This window comes from Acartia tonsa, chromosome 3 (genome assembly GCF_053477335.1).
Source record: "Acartia tonsa isolate MP-2025a chromosome 3, ASM5347733v1, whole genome shotgun sequence".
Taxonomy (NCBI): domain Eukaryota; kingdom Metazoa; phylum Arthropoda; class Copepoda; order Calanoida; family Acartiidae; genus Acartia; species Acartia tonsa.
The window spans coordinates 17,949,454-17,971,900 of record NC_137262.1 but is presented as its reverse complement, the minus strand read 5'-3'; the positions used below and the strand labels follow the sequence as shown (position 1 = coordinate 17,971,900).

The window sequence follows — 22,447 nt, the reverse complement described above, 5'->3', positions numbered from 1 at the left end:
TTTCTTTCAGATTTTGAAATTATTTAGTAATGTTTTAGTTTATAAATTATAATACTTAATAGTTAATAGTTATTAATACCTTTATTTTCTAAAATCTTCTTGAAGGATTCCATGTAATACTTGTGCTGCCCCTGCAGCCAGTTATGAAGCTGTTTGCTGGTGGGTGCATCCTGCTTCTTGCCTTTCTCAAGTAAACCGACCTGCTTGGCGACGATATGGTCAAAGGCATTGGCATCCATATCCTTAAAGCGAATTTTTTAAAGTTAGTATGTTTTTCAACCTATTTTTAAAAAATACACTATTCTAACTGACATGAAGATATATTTCGATTTTAGCAATCATTTTCAATTAATTTTGTTTAAAAAAATATAGGTATGAGACATTAGATAACAGCAAATATGATCAAAAATATTAAACATACATTTACCTTAAAGCGAAGGAAACTTTCATTATTAACCAGTTTTCCTGTTATGTGGCGCAGCGCTTCTAGGGCAGTGACGTATATTTTGACTTCATGGATAACTTCAGCATCTGCCTGGGCCTGTTGAAACTTCCTCTGAAAGCTGGCCAGGTTCACTCCCTTCCTATACTCTCGGTAAACATCTCTGTGGTCATTGATCCAGTGATGGCGAAACCTCCTAAACAGGTAAGCAATTAATATTATTTTTTTTTAGCAAAGCTACTCTATAATTCACCTTGTCCGTCAGTATATATTTTTAATCAATGTTTATGAATACTTAATACATCGTGTTATTTTATGTCAACTTAATATTATTACCTAAGAAGGTTAGTTTCTTGATTTATAAAATCTTTCCTTCCATCTGGATCTGTGGGGCATTCTTTCACGTGGTATGTGCCATCCCAGGTATGGAAGTTACAGTATTTGCACCCCCGCCCCCACGGGGTCTTATTCTGACCCTTTCCAGGGTAGTTGGGGATCATGTAAGCATGATCTTCAAGCACTTTAACCAAGTAGACATAAACCTGAAGTAATTTTAATTTTATTAAACATTTTATTTAATAATCTCACACCTGTAACTCTTTTTTTAGTTGTGTTCCTTTCTTGACTTTTAGTTTTGCTTTCAAAAAGTGTCACTTTTGCCCCCCCCCCCCCCTCTACATTTTATTATTATTTTTAGTATTTATGTTTGTACCTTATCACCATTACTATATGTTATCCTCTTCCCATCAAGGCGGTCATAGAGCGAGTGTGTGTCCCCTTGTACTGTACCCACGCAGTCTAGGTAATCAATAGAACAGTTAATTTAATATATTATAGGTAAAGTAAAACAAACTAGTATTCTAGAAATTTATGTATTTACGGTTGAGATTGTATGGTTATTAATTATAAATATAATATAATGTATTTTATTTAAGTACAGACAAATAGACATCCTGTCAATTAAATTTTTAATGTTACTACCTATGTTATTGATATTAATTATACTAATTTAAGCTTACCTCTGATGAACATATGTTCCGTACTGTCACTGTTCATCTTGGGTTTATTCTTGGATCCTTTTTGTCGGCCACCTCTCCCTTTTGGCTTTTCTCCAGCTGGGGATGACTGTGCTGAAGAAGGTGTGTCTCCAGCTGGTGTTGTAGGTGTGGCTGCGGCTTTAGGTTTGGCTGCGGCTTTAGGTGTGGCTGTTGTACTTGTACGGCCACCTCTCCCTTTTGGCTTTTCTCCAGCTGGGGATGACTGTGCTGAAGAAGGTGTGTCTCCAGCTGCGGCTTTAGGTGTGGCTGTTGTACTTGTAGGTGATGGAGACGGCGGCGGCGTTACGTTGAGTGGGCGCATTGGTGATGTATCTGGTGTTGTTTGTGAAGCTGGTTGTGGGCTTGCTGGTTTTGACCTTAAAATAATTAATTAATATTATTTTTCCCTTGCCCTCTGGACAAAATATAAAAATTATTTGGCTACTTGTTTTTTTTACCTCGATTGGGGAGAAGGTTTGGGGGGTGAAGTTGGATTTTCAGGTTCTGGGCTGTCAGGTTTTGACCTTAAAAAAATAGCCTATTATTTTAATTATTAATTAATATTATTTTTCCCTTGCCCTCTGGACAAAATATAAAAATTATTTGGCTACTTGTTTTTTTTACCTCGATTGGGGAGAAGGTTTGGGGGGTGAAGTTGGATTTTCAGGTTCTGGGCTGTCAGGTTTTGACCTTAAAAAAATAGCCTATTATTTTAATTATTAATTAATATTATTTTTCCCTTGCCCTCTGGACAAAATAAAAAAAAATTATTTGGCTACTTGTTTTTTTTACCTCGATTGTGGAGAAGACTCTGTTCTTCTTTTCTTGACCCTTGGAGGTGAAGACAACTTAGTTATTATTCGCTTCCGTTCACGTTGTGGATCAGCTATTTTTGAAGTGACTGGAGTGCAACTGAAATTAAATAAATAAATAAATTTTCAATTTCTCTGGTTCTTTTTAGAACCCACCAAATTTACCAAATTTGGGATTATATTCTAAAAAAAAATGGCCTCTCTTGGTGTGTAGAGCACCGAGAGTTGCTGAACATGGAAGGAATGCGCCCCGGAGGATGGATGGAGGACCCAACCTAACCTGACCAAAAGTAAGTAAGGATATTTTTTTAACATTTACCTACCCTAAGATAAAAAGTTACTGTAAAAATACAATACTTTTCATAATCCCATTTATTATAATTTTATTAGGGGTATGCATTTGAGCTTAATAGTAAATAAAAAGTAAAAATACGACGAAACCCACTAATTTTATAAGGGGTAGTTTCACGAAATGCATTTGAGCTTAATAAATAAAAAGTTACTGTAAAAATCCCATTTCTATACTTTTTTTAGCATGGGTAGATGCACTTCGTGAAACTACCCCTTTTAGTTTTTTTATAACATTATTAAATATAAAATGAAAATATTATTATTACCTAATGTTATCACTGGGGGTTATTTTTTTTGTGGGGGTCCCCAACCCCTCCTTCTCCTCCAACATTACCGACCCTGGAGTGCAACTGAAAATTAAATAAATAAATAACATTTACCTACCCTAAGATAAAAAGTTACTACTTTTCATAATCCCATTTATTATAATTTTATTAGGGGTATGCATTTGAGCTTAATAGTAAATAAAAAGTAAAAATACGACAAAACCCACTAATTTTATAAGGGGTAGTTTCACGAAATGCATTTGAGCTTAATAAATAAACTTCGTGAAACTACCCCTTTTAGTTTTTTTATAACATTATTAAATATAAAATGAAAATATTATTATTACCTAATGTTATCACTGGGGGTTATTTTTTTGGGGGGGGACCCCAAACCCTCCTTTTCCTCCAACATATCAAGGTCAACCTCATCCAAAACATCGGGTATGCTTGCATCGGGGATCGTCTTACGTTCACGCAAACTACGAGTACGCGTAACTGAAGAGTCAGGCATAGCTTGGACAACCTCACTGTCATCATCGTCACCTACTATAACTTTATTAGAGTCAGGCTCAGCCATTCTCTAACGATGTTGTAACTGAACTAAAACTAAAAAAAAAGATTAATATTAATTATGACTTTATGACTTTAAGCCTAAGGTGGTGAGAAAGAATGGCCAGGTTACCGCTTACATTGGATGATTGGGGGAAGAAAAGGGTTAACAACTTAACAGTAACTCCACCCATAATTTTATTTTTTGGAATAGTAAGGGATAAAATAAACACACATAAAAGAAAGTGTGGGGGGGGGGGGGGGTATAACTAATCCAATTACTACGAAGTACGAGGGAAATCATGGGATGTGTTGGAAAATATTTATATGACATGTAAGACTAAGAATTCTCCTAATTTCCCCTTGAGGAGGGGGGAGGATTTGATGCTTAATCTGCAGAAGGGGTAATTTAACACTTAATTTACCCTCCGTAAAAGATTAAAGATTAAAAGATTAAAGATTATTTGAAACCTGCCCCACCCCCCTTTTTCAACACTTCTTATTTGAATATAATTATATGTAATCTTTTTTTCTCCACCCATCATAACGTAATGGTTAGGAGGAGGGGGGGGGGGGGAACCAACAAGATTTAATTTGGATTTAATACGATGAAATTTTAGTAAATAAATTAGCCGTTAGAGGCTGGATATTTCAAATTGTTTTTCAATTTATACTTAAGTTTCATCATTCATTGGTAAGAAAAGTTAAAAATTATATTTCAAGTTTTAGAAACCTATTTTTAAGAAAAGTTACATTTGAGATGAATAGAATTAAAAAAGTATTCGGTAATGTAGACAAACAAAATTGCTTCATAGTTACATATTGGAAGTTACATAACATTCAAGGATTACCATTGACATTGTCAGCTTTGAGGTCACTTTATGAAGGCTTTTTGGCCAATTATAGAATAGATGGATGATAATGATATGATGAATATCTGTATCATTTCATATCTTTTAAAAACAAAGTTTTATACCAACGTTTTCTTTTTGGTTTGCTCAACAATTTTGGGGAATTTTGGGACTTGGTTGCTTCATTAAGTTGAGTGTAAAAACGTTTCAACTATGAATTGTTATTTACAAAAGGGGTAATTTTGTGCATCATCATTGGGAGTGTACATCAATTTATCGGCCATTATAATATAAGGTTATAATTTATAAAGGTGTCATATATATAAACCTTTCTTAAAAGTTAAAAAAAAACTCTCTCCCGTCACCCAGCATTAGTGGAAAATTTTTATAAAGGAAAATTTAAATAAATAAAGGGGGGTTATAATAAAGGTGTCGTCATATATATATTATGGAAAATTTTTATAAAGGAAAATTTAAATAAATAAAGGGATTATTCTTTGTATTTTTTTGGGGGGGGGGGGGGGGGTTATATTCAAAATCAAGTTCAACCCTTTCTTTTCATATATTCTATGTATAATAAAGGTGTCGTCATATATATATTATGGAAAATTTTTATAAAGGAAAATTTAAATAAATAAAGGGATTATTCTTTGTATTTTTTTTTGGGGGGGGGGGGTTATATTCAAAATCAAGTTCAACCCTTTCTTTTCATATAGCAACCCTCCTTAAAAGGGGAGGGGGGGGAGACTAGAGTAAAATAAACAGCCCATTGCCCTTCCCTTTATTTTGGGGGGGGGGGGGGACTATAAAGGTGTTAACTGTTACTTACATGTAAAACCCTTTTCCCCCACCCATATATGTTTGGATATTGACCTCTCGGATGCCACTTATTTTAAAGGGTATGTAAAGATAAAATTTTTTCATGCTATTAGACTATTAGACTATTAGTATTAACAAATTAAAAATCTTAACATTTTCTAAATAATAAATATCGAAGATTGATTTTACGGCATTAGGTTGGTTTATTCGAAGATTGATTTTACGGCATTAGGTTGGTTTATAAAGATAATTTACATTTTACAAATTTGTAATTTAAAGTTAAATAGTAGGTTGGCGACGAACGAGACATGGGCCAGCCAACTTCAAGTTACTTGGATACTAAGGGGAGAAGAAACGGCGGCGCAACCGCCGAAAACTGCCGAGAAAAGGCAAAATAAATTTCAGCGGCTTATCGGAAGGTAATGAGGAAATTACATTTTTGCATACAACCCCTTTATTTTAATGGCTTTCTCTACCTTTTGACCGCCTTTCTCTTTGTTTTAATGCGTAATTAGTTTTTATATACGCATAAAATAAACTTATAAACTTAATTATTTTTTAATATTTGATTTTGCAGTGTTTTTATACGTATATTGTGAACGTTTTGGTGAAATTGAATTGAAATTGAAATTAATTATATCTGCATTTGCATTATGAAAAATAAAATACTAATTATTAAATTATTATTTCAGTATAAATATCCGAACGATCAACGAATAATGAAATCTAGAGTACCCAGCAGCACGAAACGAAGGAGCCAGCGAATACTTGAACGACGTCAAGGTATAATATATATTGAATTCTATTTATTTTTAGTTATTTATTTATTAGGATGTAGTTACGTACGATTTAGAAAGCGAAGCAACTCTATAATCATTACCAGAATGTCCGTAAATGCATAACCATAACCATAAACAATTATAAACATGACATTATACAAGTGTTAATGTCCGTTTGTCCTACCTTTTCAGAGCTTCGCTTTTATGGATGTTGTCATCCTTGTTTTTATAGTTATAACTTATTCCACAAAGTGTAATATAATGAATAAATAATCCTTATACTAAAGGATCTCGCTAACCGATGAACCGATCGGGTTCTCCTTTTTACCTTTTTAAAAGCGAAGCTTTTCTATAATTATGGTCGGTCCGTCTGATTTAGAAAGCGTAGCAACTCTATAATCATTACCAGAATGTCCGTACGTTCATTTTAAACATGTTGATTTTTCGTCCGAGATAGTTAGCTTTTATTCGTTAATTTAGGCATGTTAGAATTGTCCTATCGATTTCAAACTTTGCATGATGTAGTTACGTACGATTTAGAAAGCGAAGCAACTCTATAAGCATTACCAGAATGTCCGTACGTCCCTTTTAAACATGTTGATTTTTCTACTTTTATAACAACAAAATTTTATGTGATCTAATTATCCGTTTGATCTGGTTTTTGGTATATTGATTCCTTGGACAACAAAGAATAATATTATAAGCGAAGCAACTCTATAATTAAGTCCTAGAAATGTAAGTATGACCATAAACATTATCCTGTATGAAGCAGTTTTCCAACAAATTTACTTAAAATTTTGCTTCGACTCTATACATTTATAATTTATTAAGGTGTCGCTGTTCCTCTTCCTGTTCCTGTTGAGGCCCCCCTCCGAGATGATCCGGTTGTGGCTGCTATTGCACCCCAGCCTGATGACCAGCGTCGAGTTCGACGACAACGACGCCGTAATGCTGCAAGACAATTAGGTAGGTATTATATATAATACGTTTGTCCAGTAACCTTACTCTAAAATAATAAATTCACCTTTTGGAATTAATTTAATTAATTAATTGCGTTGAGATATTTTATGGTTTGGAAAAAATAACCATTTATTTTAAATTAATAGTAAATATCATACAGAATTGCTTACATGATTATTATAAAACAAGGATGAAAACATCCATAAAAGAGAAGCTCCAAAAAATGCGTCAAAAAATCTAAGCTGGATCTTTAATTAAAATGTATTTTTTTTGGCTTTTATGGAACTAATTGTAATCTACAGAAGGGAAAATCACTGGGGATGTACATTGATCTATCGACCACCCTCCTGAGAGATTTTAATTTTAATTTTGATTTAATTTATTAAGGTCAACAGGTTATCCAACAGATGGGGAACAATAATAATGTCAATGTTCCCCATCAACCACCACAACCGGACCATCCTCAAGAGCCGGACCACCCTCAGCAGGACCCTCCAGAGCCCCTTCCCGCCGACAACAATCCACCTCCCCCACCCCCGCCACAGCAAGAACGTCAACCTCAACGTGTGCAACCTATTTTCAATTTGACAATAGGTGCGCACGCCACAGTAAATATCAACAATAATACATTTCAATTCTATTGATTATTGTTGATATTTACTGTTAATTTATTGTTATTTTGTGTTGTTATCCCCCCCCCCCCCCCCCCCGACTAAATGACTGGATTAGGTTAGGCTAGGTTAGGTTATATGGCTAGGGGGCCGAGCGCCCGCGGTTATTTTTATTGGTGGGGGGGGGGGGGGATAAAAATTGTAAAAATCTATTTTGTATTTTGTATATACTATTTTTGATATATTTACTTTATTTACTAGAATTCCAATTATCCCCCCCCCCCCCCCCCCCCCGACTAAATGACTGGATTAGGTTAGGCTAGGTTAGGTTATATGGCTAGGGGGCCGAGCGCCCGCGGTTATTTTTATTGGTGGGGGGGATATTTTCAAATTTTGTATATACTATTTTTGATATATTTATAATACTTTATTTACTAAATTTGCAGATTTTTTAAAGGGGTAGTTTCACGAAATGCATTTAAACTTAATTTAGTGAACCGCATATTTTATCCTGGTTAAATGGTTAAACTACATTTATATGGCATATATTTGAAAAAATTTCAATTTTCTACCACATAGTTTTTAAAATGTCAAGACTTGAAAATCGTCTTTTTAAATTGCATATATCACAAAAAAGACAATTTTAAGGTCTTGATATTTTAAAAACTACGTGGTAGAAAATTGAATTCATTTCAAATATATGCCATATAAATGTAGTTTACCCATTTAACCAGGATAAAATATGCGGTTCACTAAATTAAGTTCAAATGCATTTCGTGAAACTACCCCTTTTCTTTAGTTTTAATATTTTCATTTAATTTTTTTTTCAATTTCATTGTTTCATTTTTTAGTAGCAAATCTACTTTATATTTCTAAATGTAAATATGTCTGTCTGTCTGTCTGTTTTTTTTTCGTTTTTCAATTTCATTGTTTCATTTTCATTTTGTATTTCATAAATTCATTCATTTCATTTCATATTCATATTCGTGATACAAATAAATGTGATAAGAAACTCGAAATAATACACTTTTTTATTCATTCTTATGGTCGGTCCGTCCGATTTAGAAAGCGTAGCAACTCTATAATCATTACCAGAATGTCCGTACGTCCATTTTAAACATGTTGATTTTTCGTCCGAGATAGTTAGCTTTTATTCGTTAACGATGCAAGAAATAGCTATCTATTGATAATTTTAAATACGTGGAACGCTTACCTAACCTACCTAAGTTTTATCAAATAACTATATCAAACGTCTCTCTTCCTTCCTTGGATACAAACGGCTGCGCCCCTAGCATTTAGAGGCTCTATATTCGAACCTACCTACCTACCTACCTAAGTATATCAAATAACTATATCAAACGTCTCTCGAGTCTCTTCCTTGGATACAAACGGCTGCGCCCCTAGCATTTAGAGGCTCTATATTCGAACCTACCTACCTACCTACCTAAGTATATCAAATAACTATATCAAACGTCTCTCGAGTCTCTTCCTTGGATACAAACGGCTGCGCCCCTAGCATTTAGAGGCTCTATATTCGAAGGGATATGAAAGGGCAGAAAAATAGCCTAAAACCATCTAAGGACCTATACGAAGCTGTACTGTAAAGGAGAACCATATAGGTTCAGTGGTTAGCGAGATCCTTAGCTACAGACAAACAGAGCTTACTTCATTATAAGTTTCCTAGCGGCTACGCCCCTAGAGGCCTCTAGTGGCACTTTAAATGTTTTTGTTTGTTAAAGTTAATACTATAGCTATTGATAATTTTAAATTTATGTCTTCAATTCAAAGTTAAAATAAGTACACAAATAAAACCATCTAAGGACCTATACGAAGCTGTACTGTAAAGGAGAACCATATAGGTTCAGTGGTTAGCGAGATCCTTAGCTACAGACAAACAGAGCTTACTTCTTTATAAGTTTACTAGCGGCTACGCCCCTAGAGGCCTCTAGTGGCACTTTAAATGTTTTTGTTTGTTAAAGTTAATACTATAGCTATTGATAATTTTAAATTTATGTCTTCAATTCAAAGTTAAAATAAGTACACAAATAAAACCATCTAAGGACCTATACGAAGCTGTACTGTAAAGGAGAACCATATAGGTTCAGTGGTTAGCGAGATCCTTAGCTACAGACAAACAGAGCTTACTTCTTCAATTATAATTCAAATTATAGAGCAGCATCGCAATTACAAATTAAATTAAATAAAAATAAGAAAATTATTTTTCATAGTTTTATTATTATAGCATATATATGTCAAGTTATGTTATTTATGTGGAATCTAACTAAATATTCACAGGAATGCGATCTCATTCTCAACTCAATCGATAATGATCACTGACTCATCAGAGTCATCACCTTCACCTTCGCTCGCGCCACCTTCGTGTTCCAGAACTTCCAGGATGGCGTCAATATCTCCATCATCGGAAGATGGATTTACATCGCCGGAGATATCGGGATATTCGTCACCTTCGCTCGCGCCACCTTCGTGTTCCAGAACTTCCAGGATGGCGTCAATATCTCCATCATCGGAAGATGGATTTACATCGCCGGAGATATCGGGATATTCGTCTTCATCTGATAGATCTACTGTGCCATCTAATCCTATCGCACGGTCATAGACAGCTAACGCCTGGATAACGTCGTCACGGTAACCGTTGCATTTTGCTTCCATTTGCTGCAGAACAAGTTGGTTTTGTTCGCGTGTACGCTGCGAAGATGGAAGGGCTTGGTGAAGGAATTGGTATATACCAATTCCTTCACTAAATAGTCTGATCGCCTGCATATTCCGAACACTCTGGAACCCCGACCTGTAAAGCAGCGAAGATATATCTTTAAAAGATCTGTGAAGGACCTGATAATGGGCGTACCATCCAGGCATCAGGTCGGGGTATAAACTTGGTTCTGGATCTGTACAGGTAAGTGTACGGGCATCCATCGCTACCGGCTTGCGCCTGCGCCCAACTCTGACTCTCTGTCCTTGTTCCGCCATAATAACGATAGCAAAAAATAAAAATAAAACAAATGTTCAAATGTTGTCACTTCAAAGGTCTGTAAGCAAATGAAATTTCAAGGAATCATTAATTACCCCCTACAAATTTTTCTTTGTTGTTGGTTTCCAAGAAATTATTAAGATTTATAATATTCTAGATATCTTCAATGGGATCGGATGTGTGAAATATTTTTAACAAGGATGACAATATCCATTAAAGCAAAACATTAACATAAATGCATTAGTATAATCAAAATTATAAGTAAGTATTCTGTCTATAAGTATAAATTATATAAATACTAACATACTGACGTCTATAACCAACACTAATTATAGAAAAGCTTCGCTAATTCCTAGTATTTTGAATTTTCCATATGTTTTGTTTTGTTTTGTTTCTTGGGGGGGGGGGGGAACATTAACATAAATGCATAAGTATAATTATAAAATAAGTATTCTGTCTATAAATTATATAAAATAGTAATACTAACTGACGTTTATAACCAACACAAATTATAGAAAAGCTTCGCTAATTCCTATTTTCCATATGTTTTGAATTGTCCATTTTCACCGCTCATTATGAATATGGGCGGAGTGGTAATGCGCGCCCCCCCCCCCCCCCCATGTAACCCCCTAAAATTGGGGTTGGTGTTGTATGTAATAAATATTAGGAGGTAATAGGATATCTGTTTAGCTCCCCCCCCCCCCAAAAAAAAAGGGGGAAAAACATAAATATTAGGAGGGGATAGGACAGTTGACAATAATAAATAATAATCAAAAATCAAAATGCTGAACTGATAAGAAATAATTAATAAACAATTTTAAGTTTAGGCAAATTTAGGATTATGTAATTGTAAATTCAATTGTTTAAGTTTTAACGTTTTTCTATTAGCTTAATGCTTCAAAAGACAACCATACATTGTTCCAAATGGTCTATTTATTATTCATAATTTTAGAGCTTCGCTACTTATGTATGTTTTATAATTATTAGGTAGACATGTAAGAATTATGCTAATTTCCCCTTTGAGGAGGGGGGGAGGATTTGATGCTTAATCTTTCATGTCACACGGTCCACGGATAAAAAACAAATATATAATATCGTAACCAACCTGGTAATGGTATGGTAATAATTGGGGTGGGGGGGGGGGGGAGAAACAAGATTAAATTTGGATTTAATACGATGAAATTATAGTAAATAAATTAGCCGTTAGAGGGTAAATATTTCAAATTGTTCTTAAATTTATACTTTCATCATTCATTGGTGAGAAAAGTTAAAAATTATATTTCAAGTTTTAGAAACCTATTTTTAAGAAAAGTTACATTTAAGACGAATTGATTTCACAAAGTATTCGGTAATGTAGAAAACAAACAAAATTGCTTCAAAGTTACATATTGAAAGTTGGAATATAGATAACTTCTCTATATGCTTTATAACACTTTATGAAGGCTTTTTGGCCAATTATATTATAGATTGATGATAATATCTGTGATAATATCATTTCATATGTTTTAAGTTTTAAAAACATTCTTTCGCAAGGAAGGGAAATTTAAATTTTTTTAAAAAGGGTCAACTAAATAACATGACACGGATATGAAGCAAAATTGTAAGTGAATTAGTTGGAAGACTCTAATTGCAATAAAACCTACTCTTTTTGAATAAAACAAATATACAAAGTTTTTACTTTTTAATTCGTTCGTTCTTTAAGACAGATAGCTATTTCTTTCATAGTTAAACGGCTCCTCGGGGCTAAAAAAACTGGTTTTAATAATCAAACGATTGTACATTTCTGTTCTGTCTATATATCATAGTTATCATTGAAAACCAAAGAATAAAATAATAGGATGTCTGTTAATCTCCACGGATAAAAAACTTTCCTAGGAGTTTTATGAAGGCTTTTTGATCAATTATACAAACTACAAAGATATGATGATAGTAACCAAATTTAGATAATCACTTTAATAATTTTAGTTCTTTCTTTTTGTCTGTCTATCTTTTATTAAATACAAATCGTAAAATTCGGAATAACTATATACGGTTTTTTTGGACTTCAGTTGAAAGAAATCGTTTTTACTTTCCGGTCATACGCTTATAATACGATGTGATAATTTGATAAATATCTATTTTTTGAATTAAATTTATCGCCTGGACAGACATACTTACAAAGCTATGTTCATATATATTTAAGATTTGAGATTAGTTTGTTTCCCTTCAGTATTTTATTTTTTTTGGAGCGAAGCTATTTCATAATTAAGTTTTTTAAAATTTTTATAGACATTTTTCCGTGCATTTTAAATTTGTTTCAATTTTCCCATAATTACTAAAATAAAAGAATAATGTCAGTTTGATAATAAAAGTACTCGTTTTTATGGTAAATAAAATTAACATATCTTCGCGCCTTAATCGCTGTACAATATTTATTTTTGGGGGGGGGGGCGGGGAGGAAAAATTTATGTCACCTGATTAAGGAAGGGAAACTGGAAGGGTCAACTTAACTGAACTCACATGAGAAATATGAGATCTTCAAGTTCATACAGAACAATAATTTTCTATAATTAGGGTCAGTTTGTCCGTCGACTATTTGTCGACTATTCTGAACTATTTAAGTGTTTGTGTTATTATCCGTTTGTTATACAGTTTCAGAAATCGTTTTAATCTTACAGAACAATAGCTTTTTTATAATTAGGGCTGGTCAATCTCCGTAAGAAAGCGGATAGCTTTTTTCATTTCTGGTAATGTAGGCATTTGCTTCCTGTATCCGTTTGTCATAAAGTTTCAGTACTAGTTTTTATGGATGTTTTAATCCTTGTTAATATTCCCCAATATACAAGGTATATTGATAAAAGCGTTTTTTTTTGGGGGGGGGGGGAACATTTATGACCGCATAAAGCTAAGGGTCAACTCATGATACAGGAAATATGAGACCTTAGAGAACAAGGACAAATCGTTACAATTTACAAAACTAACTCCAATCCAAATAAAATAAAAATATTTATTTTCATTTTATTTAAGTCAACATAGTTTATTTATTTATTTAGATTATTTATTTCATTAAAGTAAAAAAAGTTATGATTATTGTTTTGTTAGTATGTTAGGTTAAATAATAAATTAGTACATATTACTTGAGTTAGAATGATTAATACATTATTTAATGGTTATTGGTGGTTTATTTTTTAACTTTTCTTTCACTTTATGATATTAGCAAGTTTGATATATGGTTGAGTTGAAATGTAGAAGACAGTAAGCAGGGTGGAGGGTTGGATAATGTAGGGTGTTGGATCTTTGGAAGGTGGATTATTATAGAGTAGATACGCTGAAAGCCTGAAACAAAAAATCTTAAGTCTTAACAGCTATGTGAGGGGGGGGGGTGGTAATTTATCTATCCTTTACAACCCTCTCACATACTCACACGACAATACAAATACACATAATAAATACTAGGATATGACAATGAAAGAAAAATCGAGATTTTTGGAATAAAGAAAGGGGAGAATAAATTATTTAAAAGTCTTATCTATTATACAAATTTTATATCTAAGTTTTCATATTTATTGAATTGTTTACAAGTAAAACTGATATGGTTCTGATATCGCAAAAACCAATCAACCAATATTATTTTTTTATAATTCATTCTAAAAAAATAAAAAAAACTCATCAATATTTAATTTTTAAAGTTTTCATATTTATTGAATTGTTTAAAAGTAAAACTGATATGGTTCTGAGTTCTGATATCGCAAAAACCAATCAACCAATATTATTTTTTTTATAATTCATTCTATAAAAATAAAAAACTCATCAATATTTAATTTTTAAAAAAAATTGTATAAAAAGTAAAAAAAACACTGAGAAAATATTAGGTGTAGAGGTTTCGTGTTTTTTCTAGACAGCCATATTGGCTATTTTTCCAAATTTTGACGAAACGAAAAAATTTATTGGAAAATATCAGTAAATATTAACTTTCAGGATCGTATAAATTTAGAAAAGATTTTAATATTTAGGTTTCCTGTCCAAATTCAACCCTTTCCCTAATTGTTATAAACGTCTTTGGACAGTTAGAAACTAGGGGGAATATTAAAGAAATATTGACCCGACAGTTTCAAATTTCCATCGTCTAAGATCTATTGAATAAATTTCTAGTAGACATATGTCTGATCTTCGCATCTATAACTACAATTTGAAAAAAAAAGTTATCATATATAAACTATATAAATATATCCTTCACAAAAAAATATTTTTACAAAATCCTTTTGATATTAAGTATTGCGTCATTGTTACACAAAATCAATATCATGAATAGCTAGAGAGTTGTTTGTGACTTTGTACACTATGATAAAATGCAAAAGAAGTTAATGTTACATTTTCGCTATTCTGTTAGGGTTGAAGTTTGATTTATGATAATCAATGGCAGAAATTTCTTCTTGGGAGAGTTTTAACTTAAAAAATTTTAATAACAATTTTCTTGTTAATAAGTTTTATGAACCTGATTTCAACTTGGTTTTAGAAGGAAGAAAACCTACAAAATAGTCTAAAACCATCTTAATAGATGCAATAATGAAACTATATCCCAATCGAAACAAACAAAAAACCACGGTTTTATATTATAAATATACAAATGAATTATTATTTAAATTAAATGCCTTGCTAAGTTCACAAAACATGGTGTTTCATTTCACGTATAGAGCTATTTTATAGTAGTATAGAAACAAAGCAAAAATGTCAAGAAATAAAAAAAAATAATAATTTCAGGAACCAGCTAAGTCCTATGAAGAGAATGCCTTGAGAAGCTCTTAAAGTGCTTATAAATATGGGCATAAATTTAAACACTTTTGGCCGAAAAATGCTAAATGACGTCATATTAGAATAATGACTATTTTAATATGACGTCAATCGGTTTGCTTAGGCTAAATGTTTTTAAATTATCCCCTTTTTTGTAGGCACTATTAAGAGCTTCAAGTCTTGAACTTAATGAAGCTCAGTGTGTTTGTAATATTATTCCTATGCTATTTTTCAAACTATTTTTACACACGTCAAATAAATGGATTTATTTACCTCGTTCCTTCATTCAATTGTGTGTGTAATGATTCCTATTTTATTTTTGTGTATGTGTATTTGTGTGTGTACAATGATTTCTTGTGTGTGTGTGTGTAATTTTATTGTTAGTATGTGTGTTCAAAAGGATTTAATACTTAGATGATAGGTTATTGAATGATAGATTATCAATCATTTCAAGGGAAATTCTGTCAAAATTTGATTTTCTGGTATCTGAGATTTCAGGTATGTTGGTTGGTTATGCAACAGTGCATAAGCGCACTCAAATACTTGAATTAAGAGAATTGGGAGGGAGGGGACTTTATTGCCATTATCTCTTAAGCCCTCAAAACAGTTAGCCGCTTCGACCCATGGTTCTGTGTCCTTAATTTTGTACAAATTTTTACATTTCATGCACAAATTTGTAAGAAGATGATTTGTTACCTTCACTGACAATTAAGGGAATTAAGACAAAAATATTGTTTGTATTCATTATAAATTCCTAAAAATGTTTATAAATATAAACTATCATTGCATAACTCTGTTTAATTTAATTTAAAAACTTACTCACTAATATTTCTAGGGTATGATTACATAATAAAGTAAAAATAGCCTATAAAACACTTTAATTTTTATTTTCTTCATTTTTAAAAACCAGATGAGATTCAAGAAAACTTTATTTAATTATAAATATTTTATTATGATTAGTTGTGCTTTCCCTCAAAGTGCCTAGCGATCACAGAAACCCACCTCCCTTCTTATTTTTCAATTTTTTTGGAATACATTCAAAACTCCCATTCTCTTTCAATTTCAAAATATGGGGTTGTCTGAACTCGACTAGGCACTTTGAGGGAAACCGCCCAATTGGTCGATGAATTACCCATAAAATGGTGCAATCCTATTTTCGTGGGATCTTTTGTTTTATATAAGTTATCAAGATAGAAACAAAAATGTACTTTCTTGTATATTGTAATATCTTATTATCCTCGATAATCCTTAATAACTATATTAATAATACATCTAATACAAATATTAATTATTATAGAGAGCATCTCATTAACCCTTATAACAATAATAAAAAGTATCATTACAAAAAGAAGGGTTCTTATAATAAAAAATCCTCCAAAATAATGACCCTGAAACTTTTTATCCCCTTTCTCCCTCCCACTTCTCAAATTCTCTGCCCAAAACAACTCAAACATATATTCAACAAAAAACATAAAAAATGGACTTACCCAAAAGATTAGTTGAGTGGTTGGAAAAAGACCAGCACTACACTGGTCTCTTCTATCCTTGTTGCTGTGTCGGTTGATGACAAGTTGCCACCAATCAATCTGTTACTGGTTGTGTGTACTGTATAATATGTACAACACAAACGTACTTTGAGGGCAATTAGGTGTAATATGAATATGTAAACAGGTATAGCATCAGCTATACTTCAGGGCTCTGTAAATATATCCACGAGGTCACTCTACGGACTGAACTATTCTTATTGCACCATGGATGGATATAACTTTTGAATGAAATACAGTGGGGGGGGGGGGGGGGGTATGGGGCCGGAGGGTTTATGGGGCTCCCTTAAAATTGGAAGATAGGAAAATTTGTTTTTAAAGGGTAAGTGGTGGGAAAGGGTATGTTTAGTCATATGAGCCTCAATATATATATTTACATGTACAACAAAAAGAGGATTTAAACTTCAATGATTCAAGGGGCTTTAGTGGGGGGGCGAACTAAACTTATATAAGAAAAAGAGAAGGTGGATTTTGAAAGATTGAAAGGGGCAGAAATGCCCTTCAAATAGGGAAGAATTCGGGAGAACTTTACAGTATTTTCTGGAGGATAAAAGGGAGGCATTGTTAGGGAGGCCGTCGCAAAAAGATGGGAGGATGGGACCTCTAGGGTTAGTGTTAATATGTGTGGGTATGTGAGTGTGTGTGAGGGGGGTATCTGAGTGTGTGTATATGTTCGTGTGTGTGTGTTTGTGTGTGTATTTAGGCAGACAACAAAATCCTATGCATGTACACTGTTAAAAATAATTTTTTTTTTTAGCATCAGGTAATACTATATATTCTTCACATTAATGTATAGTATCAATCCGTACGTACTAGGAAAAAAACCTCATTACGATACAAGGAAGTTTTCAATGCTGTATTAAGTATTAGGTAATGTTTTGTGAAGTAACATGTAGTGCTAAATAATGTATTTGTCTGTAGAGTATTATCCAATACGCTCTTGGGAATAAAATTCAGTACAGTAGAAGTAATTTTTCATTACCCTCCTTCGCAATTGTTGTTACCCTCTATCATAATTCTTGATACTTTGTAGAGTATGAAACTGTTTTACTTTGCATGAAAGATCAGTTTATAATATATGATTATTATATGTACATATACATTTTGTTATATCAACAAACATACCAAGCAGAGCCATAAAACATTAATTTAAATGTAAATTTAGTAAAAAAATTACTTTAAAGATGTTTAGGACTAAACATTATCCTTAAAAATAAAAACTATGGTCAGTCATAATTACAAAAAACAAAATTATAAATCTGAGCATAAATAGTAACATTTCATCTTTGTCTAAAACGACCAAGCACAAAACACTTCCATGAGAGGTGTGCACGAATGGTGTCTGTTTCAATTATTCTTTACAGTACAGATTCGTACCCTAGAACGTATGAATAGTTACTATTATAATAAACCATTCTCTTGTGTATTGTCTGATATGCTACAGCGTATGAAATAGTACTAAATCAAGAAACATTTCTACAGCGTATTTTCCGATACCCTACAACGTATAAAATATTACTATTTTTATAAACTTTTCTACAGCTTATTCTATAGTACCCTAGAGCGTATCAATCGATACTAAAAAAATGTATGGGTTCTGTATAGTAATAATTATTGTGTTATATAGTATTACATAGTGTTATATATTAATTACATAGTTGTAGCGTTCTTACGGGTCCAATACTCTCCAGAGTATCAATTGATACTAAATAAAAAAATTATTTTTAACAGTGTATATTTGGTTTTAAATCACTTTAATGGTGATTAATTCAATAAAAGGTCCTTGATCTTAAATTTATTAAACTAAAACTTATAGTAGAAAAAAAGTTTTAATCTTTTCTTATCAGGATTTAGTGGGTGTGGATGTGAGTTCATTCTGTTGTTGCTTTTTGTGCATGGTTTTTTAGCGTGGGCGGTGCTGCATGTGTGTGTGAGTATATGTGTGTGTGTAAATATGAATCTTGGGTTTTGTGCAGCTTCAATAAAAGTTTGCTTTACAAAATTTTTAATTTATGCAACCATAATCTTTACCCTATTAATTTTGAGCAGTAAATGTTTATCTCGTATTCATTCGAATCCGGTGGATAGGAACCGGTTCTCATACATACGAAAAAACTATGTCTAGCATCGTATAATATCCTGTTTTCTACGAATATAAAAATGTACAATTATAATTGTACATTCTATATCCGCAGAAAGCTGTTTATAATACGATGCGAGAAATAACTATTAAAACATATAATCGTTTTAGTAACCTTGACTTTTGTAAAGCGTTTGATCTTGTTTTATTTCTTTCAAAAGACCTATTATGGCTGGAAATTTGCACATTATAATGTGACTCAAGTCGATTTTTAAAATTTGCCTTAAAAGGATGCTTTGGCTAGAATTGTTAAAAACATATTTTAACAAGCATTTTATCGGTGTTTATTTTTTTTTATGTTTCCACCAATAAAATCTTATCTATTATAAATCTTTTTCTATAGTGTCAAAACTCAAAATATCATGCTGTAACAGAAAGCTATTTTTGACTGGCATAAAAGCCCGATACCAAATATTTTTAAAAGAGAAGATTTTCTATCCGTCCGTCCGTACGTAAGTAACGGATAGCGCTTTTCGTTAATTTAGGCATGTTAGAATTGTCCTATCGATTTCAAACTTTGCATGATGATTCCTATGGAGTTAGGTACGAGTTAGAAAGCAAAGCAAATCTATAATCGTTACCAGAAAGTCCGTACGTTCATTTTAAACCTGTTGATTATTAACTTTTTTAACATCAAATTTTTATGTGATCTAATTTTCCGATTGATCTGATTTTTGATATGTTGATTCCTGGGACAACAAAGTATAATGTCATAAACGAAGCAACTTTATAATCAAGTCCTAAAAATGTAAGTATGTCCATAAACATTATTCTGTATCAAGCAGTTTTCCAACAAATTTACTTACAATTTTTCTTTGACTCTAATACATTTTATGTAAATTTATATTCTGATTATTCAGTTCTGACACTTAATAAGTGTTAATGGCCTTTTGTCCTACAGCTTTTATGGATGTTGTCATCCTTGTTTTATCAGATGATATATTATTTCTGAGGTATGAGGAGGTAAAAACGCATAACTGACTAACCAACCATTATAATAATTGAATTAGTTTGTCTCGCTTCCAAAAACAAAAAATATAAAAAAATAATAATCTAATATAATGTGTGAGATACACATTGTATATGCATAAAATATAAGAGATACAGGGATAAGACAATGGACAAAAAATTCAAATTACTGTCTTCGTAGGCTGCAAAAAAACATGGCAAGTAAATGGTTTGAAGATTAGTTTATTTGTCATTGTCCACTCCCTCCCTGATACAGAATATAATCAAATTTCTAGAGAGGATTTTATCTTTACCTATTGTACAAATGTTGCCTCTCTCGGAGAAACCAGATTCAACAAGAAATTCTCCGAAATTTTTGTGTTTGTGCTCTGCCAGTGTGAGTGTGTGTGTAATTGTGTATGTGTGTGTGTGTGTGTGTTTTCGAGAAATTTCTAAATGCACAACGCAGGTTGGTTGGCGTGCCAAAGAGGGAGTTTTGTGCACCCTGTTTTTTAAACTGTTTATCTGGGGGTCAGATAAAAAGTGTTGTTATTACCCCCGAAAACACAACACCTTTAATTAATTTTGTTGTTGGTTAGGCTATTTGACATTGAGTAGCTTCAACGCAACCCAAAAAGATATATGGCAACAAAAATTTATTATAGGTGGGAGTGAGATCCGCCTCTAGTACTGAGGCAAAGTCCTAGAGTTGTTGGGCGAAGCTATTACAATTTTTAAAAATATATAGTTATAAAATCCTGTTTTTGTCTTTCTGTTATGTAAAATAAAAACTGTTTTCGAGTTTCTACTTCAATTTATCATTTACTTTAGTTGTAAGACGTTATCAAATACAAAATATGACATTTGTATAAAACATAATTATTAGTGGAAAACATTATAATTTGTGTCACTGAATTGTATTGTGTTTTACAAATGCTATGATTGTTAAGTAAATAAAAAAAAACAATTAATGTAGTTTTCATTGGCAAACAAGCTAAAGGGAAAATACTTTCTCGGTGTGCTACTATAGTTGTTTATTTTTTGGCAAAAAATAAACATCTGTATGCGCCCTTTCCTTAATGCCTGCAAAGTTTAAGGATTAGAACGGGGATTAAGTGGAAACAATTTTTATCAAGAAAGTTTCAACTCTGAGAGATTGGTAATTATCTATTTTTCAGCCCATAATCACGTTCCTGCTCTTCAACATGTGTTCAACATACAAACAGTTTGATGAATAACAATAAATTCCTTTTTTGCAAAATCTATCTTCAACAAGGATGACAACATCCAAATAAGCGAAGCTCTAAGATCTGACGGTAGGATAAACGAATATCAACACTTGTAAAGTGTCAAACCTTAATAAGCAGAATATTAATTTATATTTCTAAATCAAATTAAACATAAATTTGTTTCAAAATTGGTTAATGCAGGATTCTGTTTAGAGAATTAATTAGACTTTTTTGGACTTCATGAAAGTGATACTTGGCTCATAATATTGTTCCTTGTTGTCCTAGGAATTATAAACTCAAAAATAAGACGAATAAAAAATTTTATCATACAAAAAATTGAAATTTAAAATTTCAAAATCAGTATCTTTTAAATTAATGAACGGTCTTTCTGGGATCAATTATAGTGTTGCTTTGTTTTCTAAATTTGCACCTTACTGTTACAGGAATCATCATGTAAAGTTTGAAATCAATAGGACTATGCTAACATGCCTGAATCAACTGTCTGTAAGGCCTATCCGTTACGTGCTGACGGACGCACAGAGACAGAAGGGGTTAAATACGAAAAATGAAAGTTTGTAAAGACATCAGGAAATCTAGATATTCAAATTTTGATTATTAGAAACTTTCTGAAAGCAGTTTATTTCACAAGCTGTAATTCAGCAAATTAATTCTTCATGAATTTACTGAAAATTTTTATCTGTTATGGGTCAGTTAGGGGTAAAACTTTTTTGATGTAATGTACTTTAAAATACATTTTATAGAAAATGTCAGTTGATTATTATTTATGCATTTAACTGAAAAATTACTTTATTTAGATGTTTGAAGACAGCAAATATTTGCGTAGTTTAAAAAAAAGTAATCTTATGAAACTACTTTACTATAAATTACGTAGAAATTAAATTTCAAAAGTCGTCCAAATCCTTATATGCAGACGAGAGAAACAAATTCCAGCCAATCTCTTGATCCGTGCACCCCTATTGGTCCTACACAAACAGGCACTCCGCTATTTGTTGTTTGTATTTACTTTTTATATTTACGCAATCTGATTGGTTGTTGTGGATAATTCTCGTCCTCTCATTGGTCAATACGAGTGTGTAGGCAATATGTAAATACCAAGCATGCCAACATAACTTTTGTTAGACCATTTTTTTCCTTACCAAAAAAGTTTTCTTTTAATTCGATTTTCACGATAATCTGCAAAAAATCTCTTTCTTCAATTAATCATATTAAGTTTTACAATTTTATTTTCACAAAAACAGTTTTAATTCAATCTTTATTGTACAAAAACCAACTCTCACGAAAGAGAAATATATTTTTGGTTAAGAGTAAATTATGGCGTTGGCAGCTTCA

The 22,447-nt window shown here is 32.2% G+C and overlaps 4 protein-coding genes across 5 annotated transcripts in view; 1 reads left to right on the top strand and 3 right to left on the bottom strand.

Annotated features, from left to right (window-relative positions):
- The window catches only part of LOC145313532 (solute carrier family 41 member 1-like), a 61,254-nt gene extending 44,096 nt beyond the window's left edge, over nucleotides 1-17,158 (bottom strand). Inside the window, exon 1 of the mRNA XM_080152974.1 lies at nucleotides 16,724-17,158. The gene's annotated coding sequence lies outside the window, so the exon portion shown is untranslated. The remainder of the gene's footprint in view (nucleotides 1-16,723) is intronic.
- On the bottom strand, nucleotides 242-2,005 carry LOC145313533 (uncharacterized). Its single transcript, XM_080152980.1, has 5 exons — nucleotides 1,938-2,005; nucleotides 1,462-1,856; nucleotides 1,155-1,240; nucleotides 779-984; nucleotides 242-638 (listed from the first exon to the last, which is right to left on the bottom strand). The coding sequence occupies exons 2-5, from the start codon at nucleotides 1,799-1,801 to the stop codon at nucleotides 383-385; spliced, it is 888 nt and encodes a 295-aa protein (XP_080009106.1). The 5' UTR covers nucleotides 1,802-1,856; nucleotides 1,938-2,005; the 3' UTR covers nucleotides 242-382.
- On the bottom strand, nucleotides 2,228-4,808 carry LOC145313534 (uncharacterized). The gene is made up of 3 exons (XM_080152981.1): nucleotides 3,256-4,808; nucleotides 2,909-2,992; nucleotides 2,228-2,391 (listed from the first exon to the last, which is right to left on the bottom strand). The coding sequence occupies exons 1-3, from the start codon at nucleotides 3,483-3,485 to the stop codon at nucleotides 2,268-2,270; spliced, it is 438 nt and encodes a 145-aa protein (XP_080009107.1). The 5' UTR covers nucleotides 3,486-4,808; the 3' UTR covers nucleotides 2,228-2,267.
- Nucleotides 4,848-7,558, top strand: LOC145315141 (uncharacterized). 2 transcript variants are annotated; one of them, XM_080155190.1, is made up of 4 exons: nucleotides 4,848-5,546; nucleotides 5,820-5,910; nucleotides 6,738-6,872; nucleotides 7,254-7,558. In XM_080155190.1, the coding sequence occupies exons 2-4, from the start codon at nucleotides 5,847-5,849 to the stop codon at nucleotides 7,508-7,510; spliced, it is 456 nt and encodes a 151-aa protein (XP_080011316.1). In that variant the 5' UTR covers nucleotides 4,848-5,546; nucleotides 5,820-5,846; the 3' UTR covers nucleotides 7,511-7,558. The 2 variants fall into 2 exon arrangements, with proteins under 2 accessions (XP_080011316.1, XP_080011315.1); XM_080155189.1 differs by having other exon boundaries at nucleotides 4,848-5,910.
- Nucleotides 17,159-22,447: the final 5,289 nt, after the last annotated feature.